Source organism: Macrosteles quadrilineatus, unplaced genomic scaffold (assembly GCF_028750875.1).
Source record: "Macrosteles quadrilineatus isolate MER2022 unplaced genomic scaffold, UCM_ALF_1.0 Scaffold_1__1_contigs__length_201487025, whole genome shotgun sequence".
NCBI lineage: Eukaryota > Metazoa > Arthropoda > Insecta > Hemiptera > Cicadellidae > Macrosteles > Macrosteles quadrilineatus.
The window spans coordinates 16,751,633-16,767,669 of record NW_026542594.1 but is presented as its reverse complement, the minus strand read 5'-3'; the positions used below and the strand labels follow the sequence as shown (position 1 = coordinate 16,767,669).

At 35.4% G+C, this 16,037-nt stretch overlaps 1 protein-coding gene across 2 annotated transcripts in view; it reads right to left on the bottom strand.

Moving 5' to 3' along the window:
- Positions 1-16,037, bottom strand: part of LOC129004126 (cytochrome P450 306a1) — a 75,091-nt gene that overhangs the window by 16,887 nt on the left and 42,167 nt on the right. For both annotated transcript variants that reach the window (XM_054432570.1, XM_054432564.1), the window contains exon 2: positions 10,717-11,040. In XM_054432570.1, the coding sequence (XP_054288545.1) occupies positions 10,717-11,035 (319 nt within the window). In that variant the 5' untranslated portion in view covers positions 11,036-11,040. The remainder of the gene's footprint in view (positions 1-10,716; positions 11,041-16,037) is intronic.

Below are 16,037 nucleotides of genomic sequence, written 5' to 3'. Positions count from 1 at the left end.
ACCTGGTGTCGATGACATCAGCCATAATGTTTTTCTAATTGAAATTTGTTTGCTAATATTTGAGGAAAATAATAGTAACGATGAAAGTACTATCGTATTAAAATGGTTGAATTTATCCTCCTCCCACATAGTGTGTTTCACTACAACGAACACCCCATCATCGTCATTTTTGACACTTATTAATGTAATACTATTTACGCATTATACCTTTAATTCATATTTAGTATTGATTTAGCCGAGTGATCAGTAACGGAGCTAAGGACAATATCAGATGGAAACTATTTTGGGAGCTACTTTATAAAGGTGGACAACATACAAAATTTCGTTTAGTTGATTAATAAGCATGGAATAATGTGGTAGGATGAATAGTATAGTTCATCGCACGCGCCAAAATATCTATTGGGTCCCCACTCATTTCTTAGAGGTTGTATCAGATTAGAAGAGTCTTTTTAGGTGTTAAGTAATGACATATTATTTTAAATTGAATCATTACTTGTCATTACAAAAACCAAGTGTTATGAAAACAGTTTAATAGGCGTTAAACCTCACGATCAGTAAACAGTGTCTGAAGGATCAGTTATGGAAGCAGTTGCCAATACAGCCTTTGACTTGCCTCGTTAATAAGTGCTTTCCAACAAAAAGTCCAAAAAGATTTAAAAAAATGTAACTGGTGTAGCCTAAATTTACAATAATTCTTAAAAGTAGGGAGAAGAAACTGAAAACCGTCAGAGTTTATTGGGCTGCCCAGCGCTCAACCCTAAGTCTCTGACTACTACACACTCCTATGAATGAAATCAATGTTACAGGTTATTACCAAATTTCCTAATGAAAAACCTCATGGTAATTCGATGTCGGAGTCTATCGCATTCACGCGACAATCCTACCTATAAAACACATTTCCTCACAAACAACGCGCTTCCTTACACGATACAAAGTTGCAGACGAAAAGAACGACCTTGGTACCGTTCAACTTAAAACCTTGAAGACTCTATGCTAATACGAGACATTCCATAAAAGGCCTGCCAGAGACAAACACTATGTTAATTCGTTCGTTCAATTTGATCCCGGCGCAGTGAGTGGGAGATGAATGGATCCTATTTGTTACCGAGGCTATTCTCGGAACGATAATTCAAACTAGACAATAATTCCATGTGCAAAACAATGATGATTGGTAGACGACCTTGATAAGACGTTCCAAGGTCCGTCAACGACCCTTGATTACGTAATAGTGACTAGTGAGTCACTCGCGATCGGTGATCACGGTGGTGCAATATGGGCGATTTGGTGATTGACGAGAGGGTTGACAACTAAGTTGTCTACATTACTCTCTCAATAGTATTACTATTTATCATGTCTAAAACAGTTTTTATTAAAGTCTTTTAAATAAATATGCTGTTAAAAACAAAATCGATACTACAAAATTACAGTTAAATACTACAGAATACAGTTAAATACTACACAATACAGTTAAATACAGTTAAGTTTACTGGTCAGTTTTGAGTCATTCTTAGGAATACAGTATCATTTATATAGTTTTTATTTTATTTTTTTAATTAAAGTTTACCACAAATGGGTTGTTGCAATTAGTAGTTTAGTAGGGATGGAAGAGATTGTACTTTTAGTTCGGGAAGGTTTATTTATTTTTGTATGGTTGAGTACATACAGTGAAACTTAAATATTGTTTCAAATCATCGAGTGTAAATTATTACGAATTCCAATAACAAACAAAATAATTTTAAATATTTGCATTACACTGTTATTATGTTATTATGGCGGTAATCCGTAATCAGGGTAATATCGTTATTATTTCTCGCGATCGGAGATGACGTCATCGATATTTTGGTGAAACCCTCAAGATAACCCTCTATTATGAACACATTATCTTCTCCTGTTAAAGTGACGACATCGTGGTCATCTCCCGCGAACACAACAAATTCGTAAACATTTTACGCAATTGCGGAGAAATCATCATATTCTCCCGTAACAACCGCGAAATCATGACCATCTCCCGCGGATCACAGAGACGTCATCGGCGCCTTACCGGTGAAATCATGACCATCTCCCGCGGGTCACAAAAACGTCATCGGCGCCTTACCGGTGAAATCATTACCATCTCCCGCGGATCACAGAGACGTCATCGGCGCCTTACCGGTGAAATCATGACCATCTCCCGCGGATCACAGAGACGTCATAGGCGCCTTACCGGTGAAATCATGACCATCTCCCGCGGATCACAGAGACGTCATTGGCGCCTTACCGGTGAAATCATGACCATCTCCCGCGGATCACAGAGACGTCATTGGCGCCTTACCGGTGAAATCATGACCATCTCCCGCGGATCACAGAGACGTCATAGGCGCCTTGCCGGTGAAATCATTACCATCTCCCGCGGATCACAGAGACGTCATCGGCGCCTTACCGGTGAAATCATGACCATCTCCCGCGGATCACAGAGACGTCATCGGCGCCTTACCGGTGAAATCATTACCATCTCCCGCGGATCACAGAGACGTCATCGGCGCCTTACCGGTGAAATCATTACCATCTCCCGCGGATCACAGAGACGTCATCGGCGCCTTACCGGTGAAATCATTACCATCTCCCACGGATCACAGAGACGTCATCGGCGCCTTACCGGTGAAATCATGACCATCTCCCGCGGATCACAGAGACGTCATCGGCGCCTTACCGGTGAAATCATGACCATCTCCCGCGGATCACAGGAATTTGACAACATATTTTGCAATCACAGAGGTATCATCATCGCCTCCCGCTATGGGGCGAAATTTTAACATCCGTGTCTCGCGACTTGAAACAAATCTCTAACAACCCCGGAATTACGAAAAATTATCTTCATCGTATCCCAAGATTGAGGTGAAATTCAGAGATTCTCCCGTAAGATCAAAGACTTCAGTATCATCTCCCACGATCCAGTAGACACTATAACCGTCATAAATATATAACCGGATTTCCCATACAGGGAATAAGCTATTACGGTAGGTCTCATGGTATGACTTGGATCCGGGACCAATTTACTTTTCGTCATACTGCAGCAAAAATAGCCATTTTAATGCATGTGTTGCGGGTCTAAAGTACCAGTTTTACCCTCCAGGGAGTACAAATTTTTTTAGCTCCTAGGGAGTACAATTTTTTTTAGCTCCTAGGGAGTAAAAATCAGCTGTTGCCAACTCAGCAGTAAATTTCGATTATAACAATTGCATGTATCGAATGTATGTATCGATTGTAGTTGATTGTTGTCTTTTTGTATATAGTTCAGCATATCGATAGTATAATATACACCAACACAATCCTAATGGACGAGACGATTTAATAACTTTCTAAACAGCTTGTTTTTTTTTTCAATTAGCAAATTAAATTTAAAACAAGTCAGTTTTGAGAGGTTATCTTTAAATGAAAACTCGGCTTCGCCTCGATCGTAAAACTTCAGCTCGGGTCGAAAAGAGACACTTTAGGCCCTAGTGATGAAATATACTATTTTCATTTGTATGCCCACCAGAGGCCAAAAACACTGACAACTCGAGCGAACATCATAGGATTTTGATGAAGTTTTGTACAAACTTCATGTTGAAACCTGCGTTTATTCAAACGAGTTGACAAACCAACATAATCGGGCCATGGGACCGGGGTTAAATTGGGTTGTCTTATTTTTGTGCCTCAAAATATAAAATTTCCCAATTTATCTTTTACCTGTTTTAAAGAGCTTCAAAAACAATTAATTATATGCAATTGCGTTCGTTGTTTACGAATTTGTCATGATCGCGGGAGAAGACCACGATGTCGTCACTGTAACCGGAGAAGATAATGTGTCCATAATCGCGGGCTATCTTGAGGGTTTCACTGAAATATCGATGACGTCATCTCCGATCACGAGAAATAATAACAGTTACGGAAAAATTTCAAAAGGATGTTTGAAATTTAAAATACCCACGTTATTTTTTGTGGAACTGTTTTTGCTTGCTTATGGATATATTTTGATAAAACTTGACAAAATTATTTATTTTTATCTATACTAATACAGTATATAAAAATGAGATGGTGTGTGTGTTTGTGTGTGTGTCTGTCTGTTACTCAATAACGCAAGAACCACTGAACCGATTGAAATAAAATTTTATATGAAGGTAGCTTATATACCTGGTTAACATATAGGCCTATTCCTGTTATCATATTTCCCTTGGGCTACGCCCCATTGGCTTCCAAAGTTTCAGTGTTTACATTTTGGAAGAATGTAAATAGTCAAAAATATTAGTTGAAGTCAGCTGTAAATACTATGATTTGACAGTTCAAACAGCAGAGGTTAAGAAGTAAAGGTTCTGCTCCCAATCCCAAGATTCTAAAAAGCCGGGTTTTCCTAGGCGCGGAAGTGGAGAGCGGAGAGAGGAACGCGGAGAGCGGACTTTACTCGTCTTAGGTAATTTAATGTTACTATTTCCTAGAAGCGGAGCGGAACACTATGTTAATCTCTTTTCCGCTCTCCGCGTTCCTCTCTCCGCTCTCCACTTCCGCGCCTAGGAAAACCCGGCTTAAAGTTCTATGATTATGAGAATAGTTGGATTACAGGGCTTATGAAAATATACGTTTTTTCATGGAAACAGACACAATTCACTTTTGTTTCTAAAATAAATTAAATATCCGTAACGTAACTATATTTCTTTACTCAATGTTTAAAATTATGATGTAAATTAATGCAAATACATACAGTTTTGAACTATGGAACGAGTTAAAATAATAACTGTTATGTATTTTGTTGTTGATTTTTATTTAAACTAGCTGCTGTACCCGTGCTTCGCAACGGAGAGGACACTGAAGCGAAAAATTGTATCTTTAATTCTGTTGTATAAAATAGTTACATACATCTCTGTATAAGTTTGTAAAACCCATAAAAATCCTGATCCAAACATTTGTCTATCAGTTCAAATTTGTAAACAAAAAGCTACCATATCAAAATTATTCCACATCATTTAGGCTATACATTATAATGATCCTTCTGTTTCCATGAAAATAAGTATATCTTCATAAATATTAAAATCAAACTATTCTCATAAGCATAAAACTTTAGGATCTTGGGAGCAGAACCTGTACCTCTTAACCTCTGCTGTTTGAACTGTCAAATTATAGTATTTACAGCTGACTTAAATTAATATTTTTGACTATTTAGGCCTACATTCTTCCAAAATGTAAACATTGAAACTTTGGAAGCCCATGGGGCGTAGCCCAAGGGAAATATGATAACAGGAATAGGTCGATATGTTAACCAGGTATATAAGCTACATATATACAAAATTTTATTTTAATCGGTCCAGTGGTTCTTGCGTTATTAAGTAACAGACAGACACACACACAAACACACACCATCTCATTTTTATATATTAGTATAGATTAACGAAATTTGTGCCTCTGATACAGAATAATAGTGGTTGGTTTTCAAACAAAAGGTAATATAAGTTTTCAAGGTAATACAATTAGTTTATTTTTGCTTATTATTGTGATATATACACACTGATCTGCAGGTTCAGATTGGAATTTGAAAAAAAAAAAAAAACAGTAGTTAGGGTAAAACATATCAGTTGTATGTGAAATCAATATAAACTGTTTTAGCGAATTTCCCATATAGGGAATAAGCTATTACCGTAGTACTCATGGTAAGACCTGGACGCGGGACCGATTTTTTTTTCGTTTTGAGGTCCCTAGAGGCCAAAAACACCATCCGTTTAAATTCATATATATTTATATATTTATATATTTATATATTTATATATTTATATATTTATATATTTATATATTTATATATTTATATATTTATATATTTATATATTTATATATTTATATATATATATATATTTATATATTTATATATTTATATATTTATATATTTATATATTTATATATATATATATATATATATATATGTCCGTTAGCACGATAACTCGAGCAAAAATGATCCGATTTTGATGAAATTTGGTACAAATGTGTAAACCTACGTTTATTCGAACGAGTTCGCGATCCAGCATGATCGGACCATGGGAACGGGGGTTTACGGGGGGTTTTATGGGGTAAAAATAGGTTTTTCCCATTTTTGACCCAAAAAACATAACATTTAGCAATTTCTTTCCAAAATCATTTTGTAGAGCTTAAAAAAACAAATAATTTAGTATATTCAAGCGTTATTATACGCCTAATGGTTACGGAGAAAATTCCAAAAAATTGTAAATTTTAAATTCCAATGTTATTCTTATGGAGAATAAGTATACTGTTGTAGTTTGCTTGTTTATGAACATATTTTGATCAAATTTGGAAAATACATTAATTTCTTACTAACTATTAACAGTTTACAAAAAAAAAGAGTTTTACCCTCCCTGATGCAGCAAACCTAAGTACTTGTTAAACTAATTCTATTTAAATAGGGAATAAATGTTATATTTTTAAGTAGACATTTCAGTGTAAATCTAATCAGTCAAATGGAAATTCGCTTAGTCTGCAGGTTTGCTGCGGCGGGGGTATTTTTCTTTTACTACAGTGCCTTATGTGCGTTTTTCAACGAAATAAATGTTTAAGTCAGCTTATCATTTGAAAATTTAATCGTATGAGTATATTTTACATACATGTATGAGCGCCTCATATCATTCGTACTATGTAGCCTTTTAAGTTAGCATAGCCTTAAAGAAAAAGATTTTTTTAACTAAGTGTTTCAATTGAGATGTTCCTGAAACCGAAGGGGAATGTTTTACTATTTTATACATCAGGCTAAAAGATCGAATTTTTCGCTTCAGTGTTCTCTCCGTTGCGAAGCACGGGTACAGCAGCTAGTTTGGTATAAAAATAAATAAATTAAACAAGCTAATAATACTGTTTACTAGAACACCACACTTTTTACCCTCCCTGTAGCAGCAAACCTTGGTATTAAACCTAATGTTATTTAAAAAAGATTTAAGTGAAAATCAAATCGTGCAAATGCAAACTCGCTAAGTCTTGTACAAACAATCACAGCGCAATAGTGGCAAATATAGTACATGAAGTGTATAATTATTTTGTACGATTTTTTAATATTATGAATCTAACTTTCTAACAATCAATATGGAAATTGGCAGGCAAATTGACAAGACAGAAATGACGCTTTTTGCATGGCCAGACTCAGTTCTGTTTTAAGATAAATATTTTGTAGTAATATGGAAATTGGCTGTGAAAGATAATTGAGAATGAGTTCAAACATTGATTGATCGATTGATTAAGAATATCCTAAAATTTCTATCAAATAATCAATTTAAAAATATTTGTAGCTTTTTTAGATTTCGCCATCTTTCTCACAAATACACCCGGAACATAACTTTTTAACTGTTAACAATAGTATAAAGTCTGCCAAGTTTAAGATTGAACTATTCCAGAACCTCCCAGAGCTCCCCAAAACATTATGTTCAGACGTTTTACGTTTAATATCTTTTAATTCTTCTAAAAGTTACATTGTCATAAACTAGTTATTTTACCTACCCCAAAATTTCAAAGGTGGGGAAATCCCCTTATTTTTTATAGGCAACGAACAATAATAGTTAGAATTTTAAAATGCGCCTATTTCCTAATATGGTGAAACTAAAAAATATCTAATGGAACGCGCTGTATTTTATGGTTGTTCAAGTTCTACACAGTGTTTGAAAACAGTTTTTAGTGAATTTCCCTATAGGGAAGTAGCTATTGCCGTAGGTGACACGGTAATACCTAGACCCAAGGCCGATTTTTTATTTTTATTTTGATGTCCCCAGATGCCAAAAACACTATCCGTTAACGCGATAACTTGAGTATTTGTCCGATTTTGATGACATTTTGCTTAATGGTGTGTAGTGTTGGATAAACTTGAATGAGTTCGCGAGCCAGCAAGATCGGGTCATGCCAACGGGGCATTACAGGGCTGTACAATGTATTTAAATTGTATTTTTTTCTAATTTTTTACCTTAAAACAAGAAAGATTCTGATGTTCGTTACAGCCATCTTGTAGAGCTAAAAAAACAAATAATTTTGTAAAGCGTTGTTGTAAAATGAAATTTTACCGAGAAAAATTCCAAAAAAAATTATATTTTTTATTCCCATCTTATATTTAGGAAGAAGAAGAAAACTGTTATAGTTTGCTTGTTTATGGATGTATGTTGATTAAACTTAGCAAAACAAACATTTGGTGAAAAATCACCTTTTGCCTTTCTCTTAGCAGCAAACCTAGACGCTTATTTAATCTAATGTTATTTAAATGGGGAATGAATATGTCTTTTTTATGGGAATATTTTAATAAAAATTGGATGAATTGAAATTTGCTTAGTCTGCAGGTTTGCTGCGGGGGGGTATTATTACATTATAATAATTGCACATACAAACAATCAATCTTCAAGTTCTCCTGGCTCAGTTTTAACGATTTCAAAAATCAGATTTATTCCCAAAGATTCAACGTATATCATGGGGGTAACTTGTTGAAATATGTTGAAACAATAGCCCAATGATATACTTTACGTGTAAAAGACGTTTTTCGTTAATATCATCATATCATCCTCACACATGCTAATCAACCATAAATTTCTCTCAGTTTACCTTCTGAAATAATTGTCAAATCACACCATCATTTGACTCATTCTTAATAATTAATTCAGTGTACTGCAAAGCGATTCCCAACTGAATAGACTAAAGTAAAACGTGTTTCTCCTTTACAGCACTTTTCATAATTATCACCATCGCACACAATCAATCGACCTTGGATTTCTCTTGGTCCAGTTTCTGTAATCATTTTCCTATCACACCACCTCCAGGGACACCGTTACTCGATGCCCATCCGCTTACGGTATCTTCGGGTACTCGGTATGACCGAATTACGGCTACATTTCTATCCCCTCAGGCCGATTTCTCCCATTGTCGGTTCTGGAGGTTTCACCTTAATGGAGTAACCTACTGACTCTTGGACGACCTAGGTCCACGTGCCACCGGGCTAGGGGCTATGCCCCCCGGGACACTTCTCGAGCTTGGATGTGTCTCAAAGAATAGTATCTCTTATGATCAGATGAATCTTAATTTTTCTTCCTTCGTTCACGAATTAAATGCTTATGCCCCTGAGAGAATGAATTTAGTAGTTATTACAAATAATTTCAATATTTTAATCTGTTTTTAATGCTTCTGTCATTTTTTCCTGTACTCTTTTTACTCAAGATACTAAAACCAAAAATCTAGTATTAGTAGAACCAAATGTAGAGTATACAGTTTTTGATGCAGATTAATAGCATTTTAACTAATGTTCAACCCAATCTCAAATACACTTTGTTTTTCTGTGACTTGCAATCATTGTACTGTAGTTAGTTTTGACTATATATTACCCCTCGCGGATTTTATGACTTATTTATCCCGTAAAGCTGTGATCATAAGTTACTCATACTAAAAATACTTAGGACTTCAAATTAGTACGGTGGATAGTTAAGAATTCAAGATAAAGGTATAATGAAAAGTGTTTACTTTCGTGACTTTAGTGACTAAAAAAATCCCTTTGATAATAACTCTAAATAATTCAGAAGCACTACTAACTGGATAATAAATAGATTATTTTGGAAACTTTGACGGTCGTAACTACCGTAGACGCTGTGAATCTCTCAAGACAAACTATACACGCCGTTTCACAGGGTGTATCGCATGGTATGCACAACAAGTAAATTATTCCAAAGAGAAATACTGCAGGGTTTTGACAAACCTCAAAATTGGTTTGATGGTAGCAGAGGATGAACTTGGACATAAAGACGCAAAAATTCAAACTTAATCAATACGACATTTCAGTTCACAAATAAAACTATTATGATTGCAAAATATTGTACGATTTCCAAACGATGTTACTTTTCAAGTACGAAATGTAAACTTTCTACTTCTTCGTTGTCTTTAGCTTGTCGGAGTTTTCCCAATGTGCTCACCTCTTCATTTGTCATTCTACTAGTTGTCTCGTCTCCCAAGCTTCCTTTTCTGGCAAATTATGCGACACACATTTTAAAATACAACGAATTGACAACCATTAATTTCCCGTTATTTTGCTTTTATAATAGTGTTCATGCATGCATAAAACACCCAAAAACTAACTTCTCCAGTTTGTTTTTTGACGGATTTTAAATACTACCTTCGTGTTTTGATATATAATTTAGGTTTAAAGGCGTAGTTGGAAATGCATTGGTTTTAAACGATTTTTTGTATAGGATATGAACAAAATACAACTTAAAAGGAACATAAATTGGTAATAAATACAATTGGAGCCTCAGCTAGTCTAACGGTTAAAACGGTTGAAATTCCTAGTCGAGGACATAAATTTGGCATTCTAAACTCATTGTCCAAATCCTGGCTATTACAAAGTAGATTTTCTGTAAGGTAATACCAAGACCCGACAAGTTAGCGTGATCAGCTCACGCAGTAAGTCCACCTGCCAAATCAGAAAAAGATAAATCTAGCATCTCTCTCTTTGGCATGGAGAACTGTTTACACATTTGAGATCTTCCTCCATACAGTTTCATAACACCATTTAATACCTTTACCTTATACGGACAGAAATCTCTAATTCTTATGATAAGGGAAACTCAGTGCCTAAACACAATTGTTAACTAGATTAATCGCGTGTGGTATCAATAGACTACTTCAAAGAAAGATGCCTCATTTGAAACATAATTGAATATGGATTTATGTGCTATTGTGTTCACCTACCATATCCCTTCATGATCCCATGGGTGAGGTACAAGTCGGCTCTACCACTGAGCTCTTCTTTTGCCAATGTTTCACGGATGATCTTCGGATCTGTTATGACGACTGCCAAGAGACGACCGAGACGGATGCTGTAGACAGGACCGTACTGCTGCCCTAGGACAGTGAGACTCAAGTAGGGTTCCTTGGGGGATATCTTCAGGAGAGACCCCAGGATGGGAAGACCCCAGGGTCCTGGTGGAAGACTCTGCATGTCCTGGAAGTACTTGTAGAAGACGTAGGTTAAGAGGATAGCCACGAATGCGAGAAGAATGTTAAACATTTTATCTGAAAAAGAAATTTCTGTTAGAAATCATGTAACACAACTGCAGATCGTTGAGGTACCTACCCCAGTGAAGGGTATTATTTTGTAGGATCATTCAATACTTTAAGATTATTTTATTCTAGTCCTTAACAACGATAGAAAAATATTATTAAACATTTTCTTGATCTTAGTAACAGCTTTTCATGGATTAACATCAGTCCATAGTTTGGATTTCAATTGAGAGAAAGATATGGAACGTATTTACAAGATTGAAATCTCAACCCTTGTCTCTTCATTTCATAAGAAGGTAGAATGAAAGTTCCTTGTAAATCTCTACTACCAACATGGATTAATTCTTTTGCTTGTCGAGCAGACCTATTATATCGGACAACATATTAATTTAAGTAAATACATCATACGCAAAAAACTATTGTTTTTCGTTGTATTACTTTGTCTATCTTGGCTGTATTTTAAACATGTTTTTTGTAGTTACCAAAAACAACAACAAATGTGTCAAAAGTTTATATATAGCCATATGCATATTTGTGAACAAATTAATAGGCAATATCAACCACAATACAGTAATCGAAACCGAAAATCGGGATAAACATAGTGTCGAAATCAAACATACTTGATCTCCCTACTGTTACATATTTTGTCATAAATAAGTGATGGTTGAACTGATTGAACATTATTTGATATGAACTAATGCGAAACAATTCATTTAACAAATATGCCTTTGTTAAAGTTATTGTCCTTAGATTTGTGTGATGATTGTGTGAATATGTAGTTTTTGTTAACGGCCCAATTTTGCCAAAACGCCCATTTAAAAATTGCCAAAAAGTTTTTGTTTACAATTTTACAAGGAACAATAATTCACAGCAACAATAAGAGGTGATTTGCGTATAGTATACTCATAATGTATTGATTCCTTATGGAATAAGTTATATGGCTGAGGTGATATTATTCTTTCAGGCCTTGATATTGAGATCCCCATCATGATTTCGGAATTCTTGTTTCACTCAAATTTAAGGATTTGCAACAATCCAATTCATTTCTGAGGAGGAAATAAAAGGATTTACCAGTCAAAAGCTGCAAGCTCTTCAAACCCTCTCAGTAAATCTCATCCCTGTTACAAACCGAAACATCCTTGTGCACTCAACGCAGACAGCCTATTGAGGCTATGAACGTTCTTGAACTTATTACCTAAACTCACTCTTGGCCAACCGATCCAAGCCGAAGCCGAACTGAGGGCGTAGACCCCAGACTGATCCTTGGTTACGCAAACTGAATCAATGCGTTTCATAATGTCAATCCGGCCTAATCGGCTCTCATAACCGGGCCAGCGGCAGCGGCAAGTGACAATGCGACGGACAAAGCTATACAGCTGCTGCTTACTGCTTACGACACGTGACAGGGAAAGTGGGGTCATCAACCTCCAGCCTTTCTCTCCGGCCATCTCCCGAGGAACCGGAGGAACCGGGGAAACGATGCGAGGGCTACTTTCCCTAAGGTTTCGGGGATGAGAGAAATGGCCGTGATACTAGTTTCCTTTTGGTGGAAGAATGCTGAAGGTTGCAAGAGGTTCATACAGTACGAAGATTATTAAGAAAACGAACGATTAGGAGAATATTAGGAACATAAGGTTTTGATAGGTATGTAGGCTATTTGCGCTTATGCGAGATTCAAGGATTCGTAGATTCGAGGAAAACAGGTGTTCTGGAGTACAAAATTAATACCTCTAACTCTAACACAATTCCACACAATTGTTAAATAAGCAAGAATTCATACGGTTGGTACCGGATTCTTCAGGGCATAACCAGGGAAATAAAGATTACAGAAAGTTTTTCAGATTTTAAGATTTTTTCGGAGTACAGTACCATACGGTTGGAAACATGAGTTTTTTCATAACAATCAGATTCAAAGATTCGTGATGGAATCCTGACGATCGCGTGGGACTATGTTTGATTGTAAATGGAGATCTAGGAGCATTTTAAACTAGAATTACGAACTTCTTTGAACATTTATGATAAAATTGTGAAAATTTATTAAGTGTCCAGTGTGTTGCGTTGCACTGGAGGGTTACAAGAGAAAATTTTACAACCAAACTTTGACAAAGCAATATTAGTTCATCATTTTTTTACACCTGGCATAAAGTTACTCGCTAGGTTTATGTTACCTTAAAAATGTGACTTTGATGTCAGAATAGTTTTACGTTTTATTATTTCAGTAAAGCTAACCTTAAATAGAATACTTTTATACTAGTGTACATGTTGCTCGAATTCGAGCAATTGCAAAGTATTACAGGAGTTATTTCAAAACGAATAACAGTCATATTTACAATGAATTTAAAAGAGTCAATTCAAAGATTACCGGTGTGTAACTCAGACCATGTTTATCTTCGTTGATAAATTGATAAACCTAAAGCATTCCGGCCGGTTTTCTCCTTCTCAAAATGCCTCGCTGTACATGCAACACAGGTCATTGATAGAGGGCCAATTGAGAACGAAAAGTTGTTTTGGGGTAGTGTTAGGGCACATTTTTTACCTAATAGTTGAGCCTATTATGTGTCACTGTTCTGTAGCTGCGGTCGTTATCACGATTACGCCTCCTATCTATGTTTCGTTGTCGTCACGTCGGAGGCATTTAAAAGAAAAAACGACAAATAAACAAATTATAGCTACACAAAACAACGATAAACGCACAAATTTAAGTTGCAATCATGCTAACACGATCCGTCATAGCGACACAAAACAACGAAAATACACAAATTTAAGATATAACCATACCAACACGATCCGTCTTAGGGGTTATGTTTACACAAACTCAAATAGTAAATAAATGTACTCAATGCGTTTCGTTACATTGAATTGAAAAATAAATAACAGCAATAAAATTATACAGCTGATCAAAATGTAAACAATTATGTTCTCCATAAGGATAACATGGGCACTTTCAAAGCCACTGGGGCAGGGCCCAAGGGACGTTTTCAAAAATGTAAGGCCAGTTTGCAAATCTACGCGACACGCTCTTTCCAATGAGACGTCAATGGATAAAATCGGTTAAGAAATGGCGGAGGAGTTCAACCGACAAAGTTTCATGTAGCGTATTAATTATATAGATTATTAAATTGTATTATATGTACCATACAACCTACCCAGACATGTTTGCAAGATAAGAACCAATCGCAGATCAGGATTCCGTAAAATCATATGAGAACCGGACTGAGTCATCCAAAAAACTGTCAACCCCTCGGCCGAAGAATGCACCAGTTGAAAGTCCGCCTTGTGCAAATAGTTTATTCGGGTGGTTGGATATTCAAGTAGATATCTCATTCATCTCAGATTGTACAGTACTATCACGGAGACCTCGTATAAAGGTGGTTGTTAGTGGTTAGCTATATTTTGAAATCATAACCCAGAAAACCTTTTTTTGCTCAGTGATTTTCCACGTTACGCTTTCTTAAAGCAATGAGGTCGATTGTATACTTCAAAGAATTCTTACTTTGGCAAGACGTCGATAAATAATACAAGATGATTATCGCAATTATAACCATAATCAGCTGTGTGCTAATGGTAGATCACATGATAATGACTATAATCAACAGAACAGCTGATCCGGTTCTGCCTCCAGCTGTTAAGGTTGTCAATCAATAAACCAAACCTGTATAATTAGTTTAATAAATTAGTATGACGTCGTAAAATTAATTAGGCAATTTACAGGTAGTTTAAGGTAACTTACGAACTGTCTGGACTTGGTAAAAAATGTATTCAAGACACTCAAATTTATGATGATACACATTGATTAGTTACGAAATAATTACTAATTCCTTTAACTAGAATGGTTGAATCATATATAAACTATAAACATTTAGTCTAATTAATAATAATCATACTATTCTTTCCTGGATAAAAATAACAATATAGAATATCTTACTAATATTATAAATGTGAAAGTTTGTGTGTTTAAAGTTCAATCACGCATTGGATGGATTGGGCTCAAATTTGGCATGATGACAGCTCACATTTCCGATTAACATATAGGCATATTTTTATCTCAAAAATCCTTTCGGGCTCCGCCCCAGTGACTCTAGAGTTTCCCATGTTAACCTTATGAGTACTCATATTTAAATGGAATTAAAGAATTTAGTCAGCCGTTTTCAAACTAAAAAGGTTGGTTCTATTATATGCAAAGGCATTAAAAGTTATAAGATTTACCAACAGGATGCAGCACTATTATTTTTTTTTTCATTTATGAAAACAGCTCATTTGAACTAAGCAGCAACAAAAAACTGTGATACACAATGAGAACTGTCTGTTTACAGTTATGTTTATGTTTTTAATTTCACGAATAATTTGTGATATTTTGTGAATCTTTGATAATTTATTTTTTTCTATTGTTAGATTATAATATGTAGAACATAATATGGCTATGGTAGATGTGTAATACTATAGTATACTGTAAATTTAAAGAAGCAAATTTTATCATACTTTGTCCTCCCTCATTGCAAACGCCAAGCTTGAGTATAACTGTACTAAGCATTTTATACTTTTATGCCACTCCCCTACGAAGGACGGGTACTCTGCTAGTACATTATAAATCAAAGCAGTATTTTGGACTTCTTTTTTTTACCTAACCGACCGCCATACAAATGGATGTATGTTCAATGTTATAATCTGAAACAAGAACACAATATGTTATTAATTAATTTTACTTTTGTAGCAGTGTTGAAAAACTTTGGTTTTGATTATGGTACATGCTTTTCAGCTGGTGTAAGCCGTTAACACAGCTATGTTAGGCATTTTAACAATCTTATACTCAAGCATGTGTTATCTGCGTCACAATTTCTATCCAAGAAGACAGTAATAATATAACAATCTTAAAATGTTAAAACTCTCATATCACATATTTGACAAAATCTCGATAAATATGTACTGATACAAAAAATATGCTCTCCCAAACAAGCAAAATTGTAATGAACCAATAACCAGTCAACAGTAATAAGTGACATCCGGCCCGA